The sequence below is a fragment of the Choristoneura fumiferana genome, chromosome 14 (assembly GCF_025370935.1).
Source record: "Choristoneura fumiferana chromosome 14, NRCan_CFum_1, whole genome shotgun sequence".
NCBI lineage: Eukaryota > Metazoa > Arthropoda > Insecta > Lepidoptera > Tortricidae > Choristoneura > Choristoneura fumiferana.
In genome coordinates, this window is record NC_133485.1 from 17,473,029 (window position 1) to 17,495,383 (window position 22,355).

The 22,355-nt window shown below is 35.1% G+C and overlaps 2 protein-coding genes across 2 annotated transcripts in view; one reads left to right on the forward strand and one right to left on the reverse strand.

Annotated features, from left to right (window-relative positions):
* The window catches only part of RIC-3 (RIC3 acetylcholine receptor chaperone), a 74,644-nt gene extending 55,737 nt beyond the window's left edge, over positions 1-18,907 (reverse strand). The window contains 2 exon segments of the mRNA XM_074098031.1: positions 15,822-16,133; positions 18,608-18,907. Of these exon segments, the coding sequence (XP_073954132.1) occupies positions 15,822-16,133; positions 18,608-18,761 (466 nt within the window). The 5' untranslated portion in view covers positions 18,762-18,907.
* On the forward strand, positions 1,794-9,628 carry LOC141435326 (uncharacterized). The gene is made up of 6 exons (XM_074098034.1): positions 1,794-2,027; positions 3,962-4,227; positions 4,328-4,494; positions 4,933-5,092; positions 5,196-5,317; positions 6,363-9,628. Exons 2-6 carry the CDS (start codon positions 4,044-4,046, stop codon positions 6,681-6,683), a joined length of 954 nt encoding a protein of 317 aa, XP_073954135.1. The 5' UTR covers positions 1,794-2,027; positions 3,962-4,043; the 3' UTR covers positions 6,684-9,628.
* Positions 18,908-22,355: the final 3,448 nt, after the last annotated feature.

The window sequence follows — 22,355 nt, forward strand, 5'->3', positions numbered from 1 at the left end:
TGAATCTAGAATCTAAATGCAACCTTGTCTTTTGCGTCAAGAATTGTTCATTCTTGTTCTAAAACTGAGTTTGTGTTCAATTAAATATTACCCTGAGATATAATTTTGTATCAAGATTCAATGACTTCAGTTCAATCTTGGCAATATTTCAGTGTTACCAGTATAATAGCTCCCCCTGAACTTATGGTAAATTAAAAAAATAATAATATTACCGTTATAAATAAATGATTATATATATTAACAATTTTGACGATAGAAACGCCGGCCGTCTAGTGTTGCTAAATCCGTGACGCCCAGCCTTAACAAACTTATAAGTGACATTTGTAATAAACATGTCGCTTAAACAGTTCTAAATATATTTTTAAAAATAAGAAAAGAAAAGAAAAGAAAAGGACGGGTATAATCCGTTTAGCACCGTTTTAGTTAGACGTATTTACCGAATAAATAAAAAATCATGCGAGGAACGCAGCCAAACGTGCGAACAGTGTATTATGTCTATTCTGCCAGATTCTGCTTCTATAAGAGGATTAAACGACATTACCCTACCAAATTAAAAATACACGGGTCGCAGGTTTGATTGCGTTCCTGAACTATTTTTTTACAAAGTCGGTTGATATGTCGAACTAAAACGGTACTAAAATGATTGTTCCCCTCTCTTTCTTATTGAAATTAAAAAAGAAGAGGTACCAGACCAAAAAATAGTTAAGTTCATTACATATATATATCGAATAAGCACTAATAGTCAACTCACAATACTTTAAGGTCGGTTTTACACTACATCGTAGACAGCACTACATCATAATATCTTTCTTTAATCATTTTAATTTTTAAATATTGTAATATCATTGAATCATTTATAAATAAACTAGTACGGTGGGTGGTGCGCTCGCTGCTTTAGCAGCGAAAAAGCAGCGTGTTTTGCTTCTGAGAACAAGTACATTTTGTAAATAGCAAGCGAGGCAAAAATCGTCTTTATTTCGCAAATTAGTCCCCTTCATCATTAGAAAAAAAAACTCCCGTTAGTAAAGTGAAAAAAAAGCGGCATCCCAAAAATGATACTTACCCTTATTGATTTTTATTAAAAAATCACGTCCGCAATCTTGGATGTTGAAATTGATGTGGTATTCAGAATTGACAACCCAAAAAACCATGGAATTGATACCCATATTGTTTTTTTTGAAAAGTCGCGTTCGCCATTTTGGATCTCAAAATTAATGTCAGCAACAAACTCTGTTATCAAACATGACAAACTTGTCAGTGCGGTTGCCAATAAGTTTGTCAAACTTTTCCTTGTATGGCAGCTGTCTTTATTTTGGCAAAAAAAATAAAAATTTTACGGAACCCTCGGTGCGCGAGTCCGACTCGCACTTGACCGGTTTTTTTTTACTTACTAACATAACTTGATGATGTTATTCTTATTTAAAATCTTGCCCTACGATATCAAGTGCTCGAAATGACCGCCAAACTTTTGCGTCATATTTTCATACAAAATGTACGAGAAAAGTTTTTTGCAATTTGTGACTTTTGAGTACCTACTCCAACGATGGAGAAGGAGAAGTTTTTGATCAGTACTAGAAACAGGATCGATTGGCATCAAATTTTTTTTGTGTAAAATGTTAAAAGTTTTAACATACTTTTTTTTAACATACGAACAAATAAACACTACAGCTTTATAATATTGGTATAGATATAAACTAGACAATTATTTTTAAGATCTTTTTGAGGTCTTTTGGTTGAGTGGGCTTTTAATATTTTTCTTAGGGAAAAATGTATTCACAAGGCGGCAACACTGATCAGCACCGACGATTACATTCTCTTTTCCGTCCGTGCCCGTCACCCATCAGTCACCCATTTCGATTTGTGCGCACACGAAAATATCATAAGGTTTATATCTGTAATAAATACATCTGTAAATCATAGATGAGAGTGTGTATACTACTTAAATATACTTTAATGAATAAGAATGGACACGTGGAGTCTAATGGAGTCTTGGGGTGTTCCCATGGAAGTCATTGAAAAATTTCGCGGTAAGTCCACTAAACGACATGAATATTTGCTTATTTTATCTAGATATTTGTTAAACCCAGTTTATTTTTTGTATATAAATAAACTTGGAGAGCATATCTAACCAAAAATGGTAGGTACCTACGTTGTAGGTAGGTAAGTACTTGCCGGTCGGAGTGCACCCCAACCGCAGCCGTCATATGCTTTCCCCAACCTTATAGATGTGACCTTCTGTAAGTGCTTACTTCTATAAGGATTATGGGGTCAAGCCAAGCCGACGCTGTCTTTTGCCATTGTTATAAGGTTCATGCCGATGCGTTTGTTTATTTCGATAAATCATATGTCAATCAATGGCATAAGAGAGCGTCTCGGCTTAGCTTGCGAGGTAGTTCCCCTGGTCCTATATGTAGCCCTCACAAACACTGGGTTTATGTACCATTTCATTTACTAAAAATACTAGGTGTACCTACCTACTTAATTTGCACAACAGCTTTCACAGTATATCTGTTAAATTCACTAGACTGAAAGAAAGATGAATTAGATGAGAACGCATTGTAAATAACAAAATGCAAATTTAATGTACACAACCTATTGAATTTCTATTTGAATGTGAATTTCTATCTCTAAAGACAATATACCAAATCTTGAGTGCCCCATAACTCATCATCATCAGCCTACCCTCGCCCACTGCTGGACATAGGCCTCCCCTACTGCATGTCACTGAGCATGATCCTCGGCTACTCTCATCCAGATTGCAGCCCCATAACTAATTGTGTCAAAGTAGTCAAATAAAACAGCCTTACTATATTTTCAGTTTCTAAATATAACATGCAGAGGATGTGTGGTGAACTTTATTTTTTTATTTTTATTTTAGAAAATGACATAACCATAGAACATTTCAAAAATTTAAATGATGCTTATTTGAAAGAGTTGTGCCCTCATATTGGGCACAGGATAAAACTGAGAAATGATATTCAGGATTTGTTAGATTCATATGGTGATACTGAAACTGTAGCCAGTACAGTACCCAGTTCAGTAGCCACTTCAGTGGCCAGTTCACAGCCTGCAGTATTAGAAGAAAGTTACTCAACAAACAACATAATCATAATTGATGAAGACAAAACCTTGCCCAATTTAACATTTGACATAGACAGCCTGCTCAGAGAGCGTGCACCTCTGCCTGAGTTTGATATTAAAACACTGTTACAAACTTCTGCCCATGGAAACAGTGTATTAAGCTATTATAACCAGTATAAGGTTTTAAATACTAAAAAGCGCAATGTCCTGGTTGACATTGTAGTAAAACACATTTACACTTATGTGGTTAATAAGTAAATACTTTAATTATTAATTATCAAAAATAGATATAGTAGTAGTTAGAGTAGTGTAGTAGTAGTCAGGTATTAGTAGATATAACATAATAAAAACTAGTAGTAATCCAAAATGTTGAGAGAGGAAATAGAGATTTATTTTACTATTATTTTTAGTACAAGCAGATAGAAAAAGTGCTGTTAGTAGACTACTACACAATTGGCTGTACATTGCTGCATAAGCCATTATCAAGTTAGGGAAACAAAATTATTTACAAAACTAAACGGAACGGGATTAGGGATGGGAATGGTTTACAAAGTTTATACAGACAAGTTGTTAACTACTAAGTAGTACTAGATAAAAATGGTGTATTATCGAACTTAACAACTTGTGTGTATAAACTTTGTAAACCATTCCGATCCCTTATCCTGTTCTGTTTCATTTTGTAAATATTTTTTTTTCCCTAACTTGATAATGGCTTATGCAGCAATGTACAGCCAATGGTGTAGATGTATTAGTATTAAAGTAGTTTTGGCAATTAAATAGTTGATAAATTATATACTTAAGTACCTATTTCCTATGAGTAAATAAGAGGTGGGTTAAATATTTTTGTTATCTAATCTAATAATGTATTTTAATTTTTTAGTACTCTCAAGCCTGAAGACTATAATTTGTTAGCAGCAAAAATTGTAGCTACATTTCCAAGTGAGTGTGTAAACTCTTACTATATGAAAGCAGTTCCAACATCAAAGTCAAGTACTGGAAAGTATATTCCGGCTAAGGGAAAGCTGGTAGACAAAGTAAGAAATCTTCTTTATATATCGGAAGCTAAACGGAGGACAAAATTAACTACTAAATACGAAAATGAAATCTTAGATAATGAAAATGCGGAAGGAAATGAAAACTTACCTGGTTTGTAAATCAGTATCCCTAATTACCTTATAGTTTTTTTGTGATTCATTAGAAAGTAAGTTAGTTCTTCATATTTTGTTATTTAATAATGAAATTTCAGATACTACAGATGATGCAATTTGGTTACAAAATAACACCGATCCCTGGGAGGAAGTTTTGAAGAGATGGGACAAAACCTTTCCTGAACGACAAAAATCCCAATGTTCTACTGTACATCAATACCTGGAAAAATGGCCGATACTAAAATTACAGAAAGGTCATTTATTGGTACGTATCAAAATATTATTATAAGTACAGTGGAATCCGTTTATAATGACATTGAAGGGAATTGACAAACACTCATTATAAGCGAACGTCATACAAAGGGCTTAGTGACAATTTTCTTTTTAATGTAATTACATAAATAAGTATTTACATTATGTAATTATATTTAAATAGAGAATCAAAATAAAAATTACAAGTAAAAAGTATGTATGATACATTAAGTATGTAATATGTGTGTACATGTACATATTTTTCATTTTTTAATTAAGAAATCTGTAATTTTTACCCGCTTTTGTTTTTTCATTCTATTGTAATAACAGTTTCTAATCGTATTGTGTAAAGAAGACATCGCCATGGTCAAATTATCATTTTCAATATTGCTATGAACAAATTGTGATAATAATTCTGCAGTTATTATGAATATTCACTTTGTTCTTTCAGATTAATTTGGATTTCGAAAAATTATATACACAACAGTCATTAAACTTTTACAAAAATTGGCAAAGCTTTTTTGGGAAGCTGTTAAAACTAAAGGAACCCGAAGTATCAAATGAAAATGCATTAGAAATACTACAAATATTAAATGCTGTCACAGAAAATGGTAAGATAATAATATTTAAACAGTGGATGAACACCCGCTGGTATAATTTGACTTTGTTTGGTTTTTAAGACTAGCAGTTATGCTATACTTTTATATTTTTCAGACAAAAAAATACCTCTTCAAATGACCCTGTTCGGATATTTGGTCCCACCCAAAGGAAGATTATCAAGAAAAATAAAATTTTCATCTTCGGAGGCTATTCAAGGATTAATTGTTCAAACACATGTAAGTAATACTTTTGCCTTAATTCAACACAATTTAGTAAACAAAACTATAATGAACCGATTTTGATAAAACATGTCTAAGAACCATCGCTAGGAAACCTGCTTTCAATTAAAAAAAAAACGCATTCAAATCGGTCCACCCGCTTAAGAGCTACGGTGCCACAGACAGACAGACACACATAGCGGTCAAAGTTATAACACCCCTCTTTTTGCGTCGGGGGTTAAAAATAGATTTTTAAAATAGTATAAAGTAGACGATCTATAAAATAGTAGTGTTGTTTGACGACCTCTGTGGCACGTCGGGCGAACACCTGGCTACGACACAGAAGGTTGCGGGTTCGGTTCCCGCCGTCAACAAATGTTTGTGATGGTCTGGGTGTTTTTTAACCCCCGACGCAAAAAGAGGGGTGTTATAAGTTTGACCGCTATGTGTCTCTGTGTGTTTGTGTGTCTGTCTGTGGCACCGTAGCTCTTAAACGGGTGGACCGATTTGAATGCGGTTTTTTTTATTTGAAAGCAGGTTTTCCAGCGATGGATCTTAGACATGTTTTATCAAAATCAGTTCAGCCGTTTCAAGATCATCAGCTCTTTTGTTCGTGGCGGTAGGAATCTTAAGACGCATAATCGGTATTCACTTTGCTTTCAAACATATTTGGGACCTAAAATTTGAAACACCCATTATATAGATAACTATGCAAGATTATGGAATTCTCGGCCTGATGCTGCAGCCAGGATATCCAGAACACCAGTATACTCTTGATAAAACCATAGCAGATATATCGTGTTTGGATTCGTTTCGATCAGTATTTTATTCTACATACAATGCAATGGTGGCATTAGCTTTGTAGTAAAATACCCGTGGAAGGGATTTTATTTCCATTGCACCTTTCCATACGTTGTTGGTTTGCAGTACATCCTGTAGAATTAGCTGTTTTGTCGGAAGTGGATACAATTGTTATATTTAAGTTATTTCGTTAAACAACAATTTCATATTTTTAGTAAGTTGTATTTTTTTGCAATTATTCCTAGTTTTTTTTTTTTTTCAGGATGCAGGAGATATTGACAATGTGATCCAGAAACAAAATCAAAAAGCATCGTCAGTCAATCTCACAGTACAACCGTACATATTAGTTGTTGGAAAATTACATGACTTCTCTGCGATATATATCGTTATAGATGACGTAAAGTACGAATTTCAAAGCGCAGCAAAAGCGTTTGATGTTCTTTTTAAAATTTATCATGTGTTTCACGCTAAATATCCCCCAGCGTCATCTCATTTATATCTAATAATACAACGAAAAATGTACGAAATTACTACTCGTTATGATGACATACCTCCCCACATCGTTGGTATACTAAACCTTTAAAATTAATTATTTTACATCCACTTAAATGGTTAGCGTATTTTATAACACATACCTATTTAAATTTTTAATTTAAGATTTCCTTTGGTTTAAACAATCGATCAAAATGCGTTGTCCTGAGTGTAAAAAAGAAATTCTAAATTTTAAACAGTATGTCTTACATCTAGATTTAATTCATAAAATTAATAATGATTTCATATGTCCCATTGAGAACTGTAACAGAAATTACGACACAAAGTATTCATTAAAAGATCATTTGACTGCTTCTCATAAATTGTTTAAAGAACGCAAACTTGATAGTAACGAAAAAGATAATTCCGTAGCCCAAACACCGGCATCGCAGAGTACAGAGTTTAACTCAGTACCAACACACGGAGAAAAAGATTTCAAAAATAAATCAGAAAGAGAAACGGGGATCACTTTACGTAATGATACCGAGGCATTACTACTGGAAATAAAGAATGGACTTAACTCAAGTGTTGTAAACTTTTTAACAAGTCTATACAGTACGCTCAATATACCTCGTAGTAAAATTCAAAACTTTATAGACCTCTTAAAATCGTTTCTTACTACCACAATGTGCTCTGTAAGAAAACTGTTGCAAGTTTTGCTCACCAACGACAAATTTGATGTTAACTGTTTTCAAACTTTAGAAGGTGCTGTACATATGATTGAGAATTGCTTCAATTTGTTAGATACAGAGTATAAATTTGTTAATTTTTTTACTAAATGTGAAAAGTTAGTAAAACCGGTAGGAAGTAAAATTGGAGTATCCAAAGTGCCTCAGCGAAATACTGGAAGAGTAATAATGCATCTAAAAGATCAAAATGTGTATTTGATACCATTGAGAAAAACATTAAAGTTATTTTTGGAATTACCAAAAGTTTTGGATACGATTCTCGATCACCAGAAGGATCTTATGAATTATAGTGACGGGGTATTTCGGAATGTAATTAATGGAACTCTGTGGAAAACCCAATTAGATCAATTAAATTGTAGTGGTATTAAAATCCCTCTCTTTGTGTATTTCGATGATTTCGAAAGCGGAAATCCTTTGGGGAGTCACGCTGGAAAGCACAAAATTGGTGCAGTTTATTCAACTTTAGGAACAATTCCACCACAGTTTGCAAGTAGATTGGAAAATGTATTTTTAACATTTCTTTTTTGTACAAATCAGCGAACAGATTTTGGTAACGAAAAAATATTTCAGCCTTTAATTACCGAATTGAAATTTCTTGAAACAACTGGAATAGTGGTGTGCATAGACAATAAGAAACTTAATATTAAATTTCCTATGACAGTTTTGTGTGGTGACAACCTAGGACTGAATTCAGTTTTAGGGTGTGTAGAAAGTTTTTCGGCAAATGTTTACTGTAGAATTTGTACGATGAATAAAACAGAATGTCAAAGTGAAGTTGTTGAAAACCAGGAAAAAATGCGTAGGAAAGAAGATTATGATTATTATTTGCAAAACAATATTGGTCTGAAGAAAAACTGTGTGTGGAATAGTTTGAATGCATTTCATATTTTTGAAAACATCAGTCTAGACGTTATGCATGACCTTTGTGAGGGCGTCCACAGATATAGCATGGCAGCTATAGTAAAATATTTTATAGACAAAAAATGTTTTACTCTGGAGCAACTTAACTCCAGAATAAAATACTTTACTTACAGTAGGGTAGAACATAATCATCCTCCCGCGGTTACTAAACAACATTTAACCAATGGTTCTATTATTTTTTCGGCTTCAGAAATGTTGTGCCTTGTAAGAAATTTTCGGTTTATAATTGGTGACTTAATTAATGAAGACGACGAGGTATGGAATTATTACTTGATTTTACTGGAATTAACTGAAATTTTAACGTGTCAAGTAATTTCTCTAGAACACATAGACAATTTAAAAGAAATAATTAAAGAACACCATGAAACATATATACAACTTTTTCACACACATTTAAAACCGAAATATCATTTCATCCTACATTATCCAAACATAATTAAAAAAGTTGGTCCCCCAATATTTTTCTCGGCCTTTAAATTCGAGGCTAAACATAGAGATTTAAAACGAGTCGCACAATCCATAACAAGCAGAAAAAATCTATGTTATTCGATTGGTTTGAGGTGTGAACTAAAAAACTGCTGTAGATATGTCTCTAAAGTAGGTTTCGAAGATAAAATCACGGTTGGCAAAATAAATTATCAAAACATTCATGTCGACTTAAGCAATGATTTTTCATCAGTTCTCACTTACGAAATTAATGGTATCGTTTACGATACCATGAACAGCGTTTTGATTTATGATTGTAGGGATGATATAATCGCCTTTCTTAAAATTCATGGCATTTTTGTTAAAAACAATGATTATAAATCAATATCATTTTCATGCTACAAATTACGGAACTATGGCTATAATAATCATTTCAAAGCTTATCGTGTTGAAATTAGTGATGAAGTTATGTTAGTATCTTTAAGTGATTGTCACGATCAGTTGCCTCTGTCACTCCGATCAGTAGGCGGAATAATGTATGTATCTTCTTATAAATAATTTTTGTAAATGTTTTGACATTGTCAATGATATTTTTAATTTTCAGTTATATACTATAGCGCAATGAAAATGACAACTTAAAAGCAAATTTATCAGTCACTACTTACAGTTGCTTAAATAATAATACAAAGGAAACGACCGACACTATAATAGTTATTTATCTACATGCATATCATAACTTCCCTATTATATGTTCAGAAACGACTATCAAATGGCCTTTATTAAGAAACCTGGTATCTGCGGGTGCATCTTAATGTTCACATTAAAGTACAGTGCACCTTAATGTTTACATTAAAGTATCGGTAATACTTTTTTTAACAATGCATATCTGTACATATTGTAGAAAACTTATGACATGCATGTAGATAATAATTATTATTATAAATAAAACTTTAGTTTTTTATTATGTTTTATTTAAGCTTTGGTAGGTACTTCAAACTAGTTATCAGTAACACTAACTTAAAAATACAGGCCATATCTGAACATATTATAGAAAACTTATGATATGCATGTAGGTAAAGTTATGTATGCGGCTATACATAATTAGGCATTAAAACACTCGTATGATCTTATTACCACACTCGTACTTTAATGCCTCTCATTATGCACCAGCCACATAATATGTGGCTGGCATTAAAGTATGAGTGTGGTTTTATGAAACGAGCCGAAGGAGAGTTTCATAATACGATTACACGAATGTTTTAATGCCTAATTATGTATAGCCGCATACATAACTTTACCTACATGCATATCATAAGTTTTCTATAATATGTTCAGATATGGCCTGTATTTTTAAGTTAGTGTTACTGATAACTAGTTTGAAGTACCTACCAAAGCTTAAATAAAACATAATAAAAAACTAAAGTTTTATTTATAATAATAATTATTATCTACATGCATGTCATGAGTTTTCTACAATATGTACAGATATGCATTGTTAAAAAAAGTATTACCGATACTTTAATGTAAACATTAAGATGCACCCGCAGATACCAGGTTTCTTAATAAAGGCCATTTGATAGTCGTTTCTGAACATATAATAGGGAAGTTATGATATGCATGTAGATAAATAGTAGGGATGATATAATCGCCTTTCTTAAAATTCATGGCATTTTTGTTAAATCAATGATTATAAATCAATATAATTTTCATGCTACAAATTACGGATCTATGGCTATAATAATCATTTCAAAGCTTATCGTGTTGAAATTAGTGATGAAGTTATGTTAGTATCTTTAAGTGATTGTCACGATCAGTTGCCTCTGTCACTCCGATCAGTAGGCGGAATAATGTATGTATCTTCTTGTAAATATTTTTTTAAAATGTTTTGACATTGTCAATGATATTTTTAATTTTCAGTTATATACTATAGCAATGAAAATGACAACTTAAAAGCAAATTTATCAGTCACTACTTACAGTTGCTTAAATAATAATACAAAGGAAACGACCGACACTATAATAGTTATTTATCTACATGCATATCATAACTTCCCTATTATATGTTCAGAAACGACTATCAAATGGCCTTTATTAAGAAACCTGGTATCTGCGGGTGCATCTTAATGTTTACATTAAAGTGTCGGTAATACTTTTTTTAACAATGCATATCTGTACATATGTGTTGTAGAAATCTTATGACATGCATGTAGATAATAATAATTATTATAAATAAAACTTTAGTTTTTTATTATCTGTTTTATTTAAGCTTTGGTAGGTACTTCAAACTAGTTATCAGTAACACTTAACTTAAAAATACAGGCCATATCTGAACATATTATAGAAAACTTATGATATGCATGTAGATAAAGTTATGTATGAGGCTATACATAATTAGGCATTATGCACCAGCCACATAATATGTAACATCTAACGTGAGTGTATACTATTATTAAGCATATTAATGTGAGAATAATTATTTATAATAAAGAACTAATTGAATCTACTCTTTGACTTTTTACTATGAAATATGAAATTAACCTTTAATCATTTGTTACTTGATAAGTGAAAGATTCTGCGTTTGCTTATTTATTCCATGTACTTTTTGTAATATAATATTTTTATCAGTTACTGTACTGTGTGAATCAAATGCTAGATAGTATGTTTGTTTTTTTTATTTATGGGTAAATTTCAGCAGCGTTGGTGCCATTTTCAGAAATAAATTCATGCAAATATAAATCATTTTATGAATATTTCCCAAACCACGTCAATATGAAACAATACATAATAATGATGTTCCTTGTTGGTACTAAAAATAATGGTTTGTTTCATTTTGCCGTGGTTACGGAATATTTATGAAATAATTTATGTTTGCTATGAATTTATTTATATAAGTGGCGCCACTGCTGGTGACGTTTAACCCTAAATTAAAAAAATATTTCAATCAAAGCATTTTAATTTTCAATTAAAATAACAGAATCTTTTATATCAAGTAACTATTACTCTTAATACAAAGATTTAATTTTCAATTAAAATAACAGAATCTTTTATATCAAGTAACTATTACTCTTAATACAAAGATTTAATTTTCAATTAAAATAACAGAATCTTTTATATCAAGTAACTATTACTCTTAATACAAAGATTTAATTTTCAATTAAAATAACAGAATCTTTTATATCAAGTAACTACTACTCTTAATACAAAGAATTTAAAGAGCTTGGCTTAAATAATGAAAAAATCCAAAAAAGTAATAACTAAATGTTAGAATGAATTAGCCACATATTTAAGCCAAGAAATTACATCAATGGTGTCAAGTACTGTATATTTGGTCACAAAATCATAGAGATCTTAAAATAAACACTTAAATATTAAATCAAAAAAGATCATGTCCTAATCAAGAAATAAGAAGTTTTGTTGCAAGAATGTGACCTCTCTCTATCTAAAGTTTTTCAAGCTAAGAATGAAAATAAGTAAAATCAAGAGTCAATAAATTTTATCTTGAAAACGGTACAAATTAAATGTAAATATTATTATTTTTAAACCAAAACTGTTGCGCTCTTGGATTAAATAATCATTTTTTTAAAAAGAGAGTTAACATGCTTTTGTCTCAAATATTATATTGGTTCATTTAAAAAATATACTTTGAAACATTTTATATCTTACTCCGAGTATTTTCTATTTTCCTTATATAGGAAACAGGAAATATCTTGACTTAAGTAAGTTTACTTGACTAGAGAACTTTTTTCTTTCTGTGCAGGAAAGCAGAAAGTTGGAAGGCCTTCAAACAAGGCGGAATCAGAATTAGAATCACCAGCGACTGCGAAAGTGGTGGGCCATATGCCATCCCCTAAATCCAATGACTCGCACTTGTGCGTGTGAAAATTTACCTGAGGATGCCGTGACCAAAGTTTACCTTGCCCTCGCCACCGGACGCCAAATACGAAACCGGCAGTACCTACACTGTGACAACGTATTGCTTGATAAGGGTATTCATTATGAAACTTGATGTGAGAGTTCTAGGTCGGTTAGGAACGTAATAAATCGGTAGCACTTCCGGGGTTCCTGATAATTACATTATTTTCCCATCCTCTTGGTATCAATCATTGGTTCGGAAACCGCTTATTTGTTATCGCGACGGCGGACTGGACGCCAGCGGATAGCGGGGCGGGCAGCGGAGCGACGTGTTCTCTGTTCATTGCTGGCCTAGACGCTCGCCGCACAGTGGCCACCTGGCAGCACATGCAATGAACAGAGAACGCTCACCGCGGCATGATGATAAATCCGGGTCTGAAGATTCAAAAGAGCAGTGCAGAAGCGGACGAAACGACCTGGATAAAGAAGAGTCGGTTCCGATATTGGAGCTGGAGTCGGCGAATCAGATCGTTTCTCGGAGTTGAGATTACCCACGTCTAATCTGATAGATGCGCTGTCTAACGCAACGACCCGGCTACTACGAGCAGCTGACACCACTGCGAGTGTTCTTTTCATTGCGCTGCTGACACGCTCGCCACGCAGTGGTGACCTGACAGTACACGCAACGAACAGAGAAAACGCTCACCAGCCAAGTCGCGCCGGCGTATGAAATGACACTGAAACATCGTCGGTGACAAAATACTACTATTAATTTGCGCAGCTAAAAGCGGACAACTGGATCAGACCACCCACGTACCGCTTAATTTAGCAATAAAAGAATCATCGTAGATCATCTGATTATTACTAGGGTTGCCTAAAACCGAGATTACAGCCTTTTTTTAGAGGATCACTTTGTTGTCCATCTGTCAAAATCCTTATCTCAATAATAGAGAATCAACGTATAAAAAATGAAGTTAAAAAAATGATTATATTTGACTTTGTTCATAAACTTGTGAGCAAAAATTTGATCAAAAATATCAGAGCACGACTCTATTGTTAACGGCGTAGAAGCGTGTTCAGATATTTTTGATCAAATTTTTGCTCACAAGTTTATGAACTCGACCGACTGTACCTACCAGTGAAATATGCGAATAAAATAAACGCGAATATTATAAAACGCTTTTTCCGAACCGGTGGTAGTTTTTTTTTTGACATTCATATGGCATTCATTCATAATTTTTGTTATAGCCTAAATTGAATAAAGATATTTATTTTGACTGACTTTATGAAAAACCGCTACATGAAAAAAGACGAATAATTCAAATCGCGTTCGAGAAAAAATGTGAAAAGAAAATGCTTTTGCAAAAGCGATTAAACAAATCGTCCGGCAGGTTTATTGTCTGTCTACTAACGCTTCTCGGGGTTGCATTCGCCCTCTCTTTCTACCTTCATCCTTTTTGACAAAAAGAAGTGGTGAAAGCGATTGTGATTCGGAATTCGTTATAGGTACAATACGGCCTCGGGTCACTTAACGAAAATGTTTACTCCACGCCACTGCCGGTTGTTTAAATTACTCAGTCCAGTGGGCGCCACTTGTAGTATTTTCGTTGACAGTTGAAGCAGACATGAAATCCGCTGTATACACGGCGACGGACAAGCATTACAGTTTTTATTTAGTATTGCACACAAATAATACCCATGCATGTTAGAATGCCGGTTACACTTGTTAAACAACTGTTAAATGCGGACTTTAGGCATTTTATAGTGACAAAATCCTTTTTTAAACTATTTTAAAGAATGCTTATACATAATTTAAGTTTGCTTTATATATTTTTTTTTAATATAGGTAATTAAAAGAATCCGTAGTAGCCTAATGGTTTGATCAAGCAGAGGAACGTGGGTTCAAATCCGGACTCGCACTCTGCGGCTCGGGCTCTGAGTTTTACGAAATTCATGTGCGAAATTACACCACGAGTTTTAACTTAAAATTAAGGGGCTGTTTCACCACCCATTGATTTATTCAATTTGACGGATAAATGTGATGCCGTCTCCGTCTATGCGAACAGTATTATTCATACAAATATCTGCCCCGGCCGGGAATCGAACCCGGGACCTCAAGCTTCGTAGTCAGGTTCTCTAACCACTTGGCCATCCGGTCGTCAATACTTTTCAAATTGTCTCAGTACTGTTACTGTTGCTGTGACAAATTAGTTAGGTAGGGTTAAACTACTTTTGGGCTTAACTGTACTAAATCGTTCATAACTGCATACATCAAGAATGTTTATCTTAATTTTTTACGCAGGAAATGACGCGGATGTGACGTAGTCTGGCATGGTGTCAAGTATTCACATAAGCCAGTATCATAGAGCCATGAACCTACCACTAAATTCCTCGAATAGGTAGGTACTTGATTAACATCAACATCTTCAGTACCTGGCTTAATCTCAGAATGACGAAGGCTCGAGTTGTACAGTCGAATCATTTGATTCCTGACCCACCATAGAACGTTCTCACAGTAAGTGTTGTAATGAATTCCCTTGTCGAGCAATGAGATGTCACTATGTCTTTTTATGAAAAGATATTAGCAGGTGGTAGGACCTTGTGCAAGGTCCGCCCGGATTGCTACCACCATCTTGCTCGCTAATCCTGCCGTGAAGCAGCAGTGCTTGCACTGTTGTGTTTCGGTGTGGAGAGTAAGACAGCCGGTGAAATCACTGGCACTTGAGGTATCCCATCTTAGGCCTCTAGGTTGGCAGCGCATCTGCAATACCCCTGGTGTTGCAGGTGTTTATGGGCGGTGGTGATCTCTTACCATCAGGAGACCCACTTGCTCGTTTGCCATCCAGTCGAATAAAAAAAAAAAAAAAAAAAGATTCCACAGTGGGTCACGACTCTGTTAGTTCGATAGTACCTAGTATAATAATCATTCTGAATCCCGCCTACGCTAAAGTGGCGTTTACTTACACCGCTAAAAATGTTCATGAAACGCATCATTGTATATTATTTATTTTTAAATCTAATTGTATATTGTACAATAAATAAGCAGAGGCCTGAAACGTAAAAAGAGTGTTTCAGTCAGTTAGATTGATTTTGATTATTTTTATTTAATGTAAATAATAAACTGCGTATTTTACACGTGTACCAAAGCAGTAAAAAAGTCTAGGTTAAGGAAACATTCTGGTCAGCTTTTGAGCATTCAATGTTAACAGCACTATTTTAAAATTAAATTTAAAGTTAATATCGCAAGTCACTATAAAACGCCTTACACATAATCATCACACAGCATTCCCAAAAACAACTAACTGTCAGTCAGCGTCCAAGAATTCAACGCAGTGTGGGCACCGAGACTCCACACCGGCACACCGAAATGCTCCTTCAAGCACGAGCCGTTGCTTTGCTTCATCGTCTGCAGCAGCACTTTTGTCGTCTTGCCAACATTATCACTCCGTTTCAAGAATGCTGCTATGTCCAACCCGCAGGTCTCGTTGACTGCTTTTCTACATTCCGAAGCAGCGTAAGGAGACATTATGCCATCTCTCCCAACAGCTGAACTACATACTTCGTTGACTAGTTCCAGGACAGCCATTTCTGATGCGAAGATGACTTCGCAGCATCCTGCCGGGTCATATTGTCATTTGTGACAGTGATGTATTTATAATGACATCTAATTTATATTGAAACAACAAGAGTTAAAGAATGAATTTAAGTTGAAGTCATACACAGATTTAGGACCATAATTTAACATTGTCTTCATTGCTGTTACTGTATGTTTTAGGAAACAGTACAGTACAGTCAAAGAGTTTATTCAAGAGCCAACGTGAAACCATTTTAGAGTAAACATCATAGTGACATCGCATTAACTAACAAGGAAAATCATAATGACGTTTCCTTTGAAAAGGTTCCATGGTGGCTCATAAATTAAAGTTCTTGACTGTACATTTGGCTGGAATATTTTCATTGCAATTGCCTTTGCCCAGCAGTGGGACATATTACAGGCTACATAAAAAAAATTCATTTTAACATTCTATACAGTATGTGATTCAGTTTCCTCCACTGTAGATGATAGCTTTTGCCAAAATTATCAATGTCTTTTAAATAAAAAATAGACCTTGTAGCATAACAACTACTTTAAAATAAAAAAAGCTTGTAGCTCAAAATCAATAATATGAGAGAACTTTATATATGTTAAGGTCGATTTTGTTGACATATTATTTTGAGATACAAGTTTTCTGCAAGTTAGAGATGATAAGCTAGTTATGTGTTATTGCAGTGTCATCAAAATTTTATAAAAATATTAATTAAAAAATCATCAGACAATATTCGTGGGAGAGCAACTCAGTGAAATATAAATCTGTGTAAATACAACTTATTTGTTGATCATAACATTTTCCTATGAAAATGTGTTATATTTTCTCTGAAAATAAAAAATAATTTGCTTAACATCACTACTTTAAAAAAAAAATTCTGTGCTTTTTTTTTTTTTTTTTTTTTTATTCGACTGGATGGCAAACGAGCAAGTGGGTCTCCTGATGGTAAGAGATCACCACCGCCCATAGACACCTGCAACACCAGGGGGATTGCAGATGCGTTGCCAACCTAGAGGCCTAAGATGGGATACCTCAAGTGCCAGTAATTTCACCGGCTGTCTTGCTTTATGCTGCAACAGTCAATTTTGTTGATATATTGATTTGACATTAGATTTTTTTCAAAGTAGTGACAATAAAGTTGCATTTTAGTCATACAGAACCAATTGATTAGTTTAGAGTGATAAATATTTGGTAATTCTTATAATTAACAATTTCTATGCCTCTTTTGGTTAGTATAATTTGAAATATTTACAAATTAAATTTTACACATTGCACTTGACATATTATATTATATGTAAAATTATTAGATTATAATAATGGCAATAGTTTAGAATTGCACAGACACCAGTAGCAATATCTGACACATCAAACCATTCATAAATACCTATCTAATTTTTGCACGCTCTGCTGTGGCAGATAACATAGGTGACTGTACTTACCAACAAAAGTGGCATAGCTTGTTCATTAGTAGTAATTTTCCATATTGATGGTAAAGAATCAATAACACCTAATTATCATGCTGAAAAGATGGAAGATAGACGGTATTGGTTCTTAACCGTCAATATAAGTATTATTGTAGGTAAGTTAATTATGTATTTGTTCTGATTAACGTCTCTATGTAGAGCAGTAATACAAAATAAATATGTTATTAACTTATGGAAATATATTATGGTAATCATTTTCCATTGAACTGCCTTTAAATATTTGATAACATATTTATTATGTCAAAACATAAACAAAAATAAGTTTTATTAATAAAAAATTTAAGAAACTTTGCTGTTATAAATTCTATATGAATTACAATTGGAAAAGTAATATACTTTTTCATTTATCATAGAAATAATAATAAATAAGCTGTAACACTGTAAATGGGTATATTGCAACAGAGCTACACAAATTGTTTGTGATATGAATGTTTATCTATTACATTACTACCACACTATGCGTGTAACCTCACAGCTGTGAATGAGGAAATTCAGGTTAATTGCTAAAAATTGATAAACTCCCACATTTTTAATTATAATGCGGGATATTAAGGATTTGAAGGCATAAACAACAAACTTATTGTTTTTAATTATGCCTACTAAAAATACTTGTTAAATACTTTTACTGCTTGATATCCCTGACACATATTTGCATGGAGAAGAACAAGGTGTCATAGAAGCAAAGTTGACCAACTAGTTTGATGCTAACAGCATTCCAATCAGATCTTATGTCAACATTAGGTAATGCTCGGTCAACCGCTGGACAGCGACATATTTGTTCAGCCGCCTCGCTGAGAAACGCAAATACGCACTGAGAAAGTTGCGTTGCGAATCCACCAAACCACTAAATTAAAAAGTATACAGCACAAAGCCATTTAGCCATAGTAAAAGTGGTGGTTTTCAGCGCTGAACGACATACAATTAAATTTAAAACGCGTGAAGCGGCCGAAACGGCAGCGGTCGCCGCGTCGTCCAGCGGTATTGACATTGAGCTTAGAGTTATAAATACCGCCGTTACCTGCGTCCCGGTCGAACTGGTTCGGCTTGAGCTGCTGGCCCTGCCCCAGCATCAGCGGAGCCAGGATCCGCGGCCACAGCAAAGCGAAACAACCCACAACAATCACTAAAACGAACATCGTCTTCCGCGCCCCCAAAACCTCCTCGTTCGCCATTCTCTCGTGTTTTCGTATCGTTTCGTCACGCACGTACACAGCCGGTCGCACTCTACGGGAACATCGTCGTGTGTGATATAAATAAAAATTTATGCTCGGCGGAGTCGTCCCACGGCTGCCCGAGAAAGCTGTATGACAGCTGTCAGAGCGCCCTCTCCGGGGCGGCGCGAAACGCGAATCGGGAGCGATCCGAATTTCTTCTCCGCACGGGTGCAATCACGATGCGATCTTCGATAGTAGAACGCCGGTGGATTGAGCTGGCTCGATGTGACACAGCCGTATATCAAAGTCAATCAGCTATGCCGACATCTTGCCTTCCCAGCCACCGGCTCGGCTTCCTCCGGTGAAATCGTCGAAGCGGCACCACAGTTCAAATATTGACAGAGTGAATTAGCGTTAGTCTGAGAGCGTTTGGCGCGACGGCGCTCGGGGCAGGCGTCGGAACAATATGGCCGGGCGCGGAGGCGGCGCTGGCTAATAACCCGTCCCCACCGCGACGAGCACTGCACTCGCTCAGATGAATACTAATTAGACACTCTTTGTACGTACTAGTCATTATTAAGAAGTGTCCCCTTCTAAATAACGTCCAACACTTTAAAGGGCTGTGGGTACTTGGAAAATTCCACGGGTTGGAGGCATCTTCTTGGTCTGTTACCTGCGTGGTGTGGGCGCGACCCACGCGGCCACGGAGTGGGTCACAGCGTGACCCTGCCTGCGGTAAAGCGCACTTTGCATAGGTTCAGCTTTCTTGCAGAGAAACATAAATGTTTACGCGTATTTGTCACCTTCATTAGCTATAATTATTCATAGCTATAGCTATAGGTAGGTACTTAATGGTCAGGAAAGATTTGAATCGGAAGCAAACATAGAACTTAATAGGTATTTGCAGTTTAATTGAAAATTCATCATGAACGACTGATTGGGTCACTATTCATTGTAAAAATGTTAATAGGTATCTATCTAAGTTTTTTGAAATTTGACCGAAATTTATTATTAACTGGAAAATTCCTAAAACTTAATTAGGTAGGTACTCCTGTGCAATCCATACAGCCATCCTCGACTCGGTAGAAAGAGTAGGTACTTACCTAAGTATAGTTATCAATATGATACTTCATACTTATACATATACACCTGTGTTTTTCTAGCTTTCCATTGACTGTGACCGTCGGCGTCGCGAGTTTCTGTGAGTTGCACTGAGGATGAACTCTGGTTGAGTTCGAAACGCGTCAGTGTAATGCGGTGGTGGTGATACCTAACTGTATGGGTGATTTGTGTGTGTGTTCTTATAGGGTGGAGGTGGAGGAACTGCATGAACACACATTTGTTGCGTAGACATATGTTATAAGGTCGCGGGTGTGCAAAGTTTTTGGTTCGTTTTCATATGATTTAGTAGTCATTTAAAATGACAGCAACAGCTATATTTAGTAAATAAAATACAACCAGCACAACACTTCAAGCGCACGCAACTAAATACCTGTATCCAGTGGCGTAGCTACCAAGGGGCTAGGCGGGGCAGTGCCCCGGGGCCCTCAAGCTCAGGGGGCCCTCGAAATTCTGCTTTATAGCTGATGATAAAGTTGCTTAGCATTTTTAATTATATATAATGATTTTACTTCAAAAAACCTTACCAGTTTTGATAGCAGTGGGCCCCATTTTTTTTTATTTGCCCCAGGGCCCTAGGTTACCTAGCTACGCCACTGCCTGTATCCTGTGTGTCGCCAAAATTATTTATTAGAATACGTAACTACTAACTAATGAGGTTGGTATTTGGTATATAGTATATACATTCTTAGGTTACCTATTAATTACATACCCTGAAAACCCGTTACCCGTGTGGTGTTGGGTGAGAATTACACCTCTCCATTTCTTCCCTGGATGTCGTAAGAGGCGACTGAGGATAGGTTAAGGTATACCGTAGGCGACAGGCTAGCAACCTGTCACTATTGTAACGTTTTTGTGAAACTTAAAACCTAAAACTGCTAAGTGGCTCCGAAGCGATAACGTTTCGTGTGCTCTGCCTACCCCTTACCCCATTTGGGAATACAGGCGTGATGTTTGTGTGTGTGTGTGTGTGTGTGTGTGTGTGTGTGTGTGTGTGTGTGTGTGTGTGTACCCTAAAAATATCCGCACCTATTTTTCTAGCACCATAGGTAGGTAGGTAGAAAATGCACCATAAGTAGACAAACTACAGATCTAACTTTTAGATCGAAGCTAATTTGGCCTCGTTGGTATTTTTCATCAGGTAGTTTAGGTAACATAGGGGCTAATCACGCAGCACGGGTCTTCAGGGCTACTACCACAGAATAAGTAATACTTAGTGCTACTACTACGAAACTCGAAGTTCGTGTCGTGCGGTCCCTCTGACACTTATACTATTTAATACGAGAGCGAGAGGGACCGCACGAAACAAACTTCGAGTTTCGAGTTTCGTAGTAGCCCTGCAGTTTTTTAAGAAAAAAAAGTTTGTGTTATAGGTACATACTTGTGTGCAATATGTGTAAATGTGTTTCACTATTTAATACTTAGTGCAAATATGGGTACAGTTACTACATCAGAAAACAGTAAATAACAATATTATATCTATTTACTTACAAAACTAACTAAAACAAAATAACTCTTAGGCAAGGCTCCGAGCATACTGGCAGCGTTCTCTTTTTGAATACTTAGCTAGGGCTGCCAGCTCTACTGCGTAGATTTTCAAAAAGGTCCACTCATGCTCATGACCTATTTAATTATTAAAATGTAAAATATAAACCAGTGGCACATTCGTTTGTTTGCATAGGATGAGATAAGCCGGTCTCAAGCTGAACGCTAACACTGCTTATCGTGTAGCAGGTTCCGTAGATAAGAAACAAATACGGAGTAAAAAATACTTCCCGTCTGCTTCCTCTCATACTTTTTTGTTTTTAATAGTTTTCCTGCCAGATGAATAAATGACCGAGTTTATGACATCAATACACAATGCCCCTTATGTCACGTCATTATATATTCTGTGGTCACGTTCAGCGCTGGCTGTAGCGCTTGAGTATAAGGTCTGTAAGGTAGAGCGAAATCGTCTACACCGCTTCGCCTCTCAAAAGGTGCCATCTAAATTTTATTTTGCACTGAAAGCTGGAAAATGGCGCCCCTTGCCATCTGGTTCCATGAGCGAAGGCTCCTCTTGCTTGACTCCAGGGCCGGCGCTGGTCACCTCTATCTAATAGCATACAATTAAATTTGGTAACTACGGTCCTTGGGGTCCCGCTTAGCTCCATCTATCGTCCAATGCCCGTGAATGGGCTTTGGTTAATACTGTAGTTATTTATTTACGATGTGCATGTCTACTATTTATTTATTTGTCAGCAAAAAATTACAGCATTACAGTTTACAGTTGAAAACCAATGCGCTGTAAAATTCAAATTATACACAAAAAGACGTAAAATAAAACGCATAAAAGGCATAATATTTAATTAGGGATTTTAGATTTATAATATATATTTTGATTTTGAATGGAGGATTTATTCTTTTCATGTAATTTTTTCTTTAATTTCATACTGTAGTTTTTAAGTATTTTGTAATTATTTACTAATTTTGAAAAAAATACTTTCTACCAGT

Excerpts from the sequence above, each read along its gene's own strand:
- LOC141435326 (XM_074098034.1), top strand. The coding sequence starts at position 4,044 with ATGAAAGCAGTTCCAACATCAAAGTCAAGTACTGGAAAGTATATTCCG. Across the intron at positions 4,228-4,327 it reads AGGAAATGAAAACTTACCTG|ATACTACAGATGATGCAATT; the intron begins GTTTGTAAATCA and ends ATGAAATTTCAG. Across the intron at positions 4,495-4,932 it reads TACAGAAAGGTCATTTATTG|ATTAATTTGGATTTCGAAAA; the intron begins GTACGTATCAAA and ends TTGTTCTTTCAG.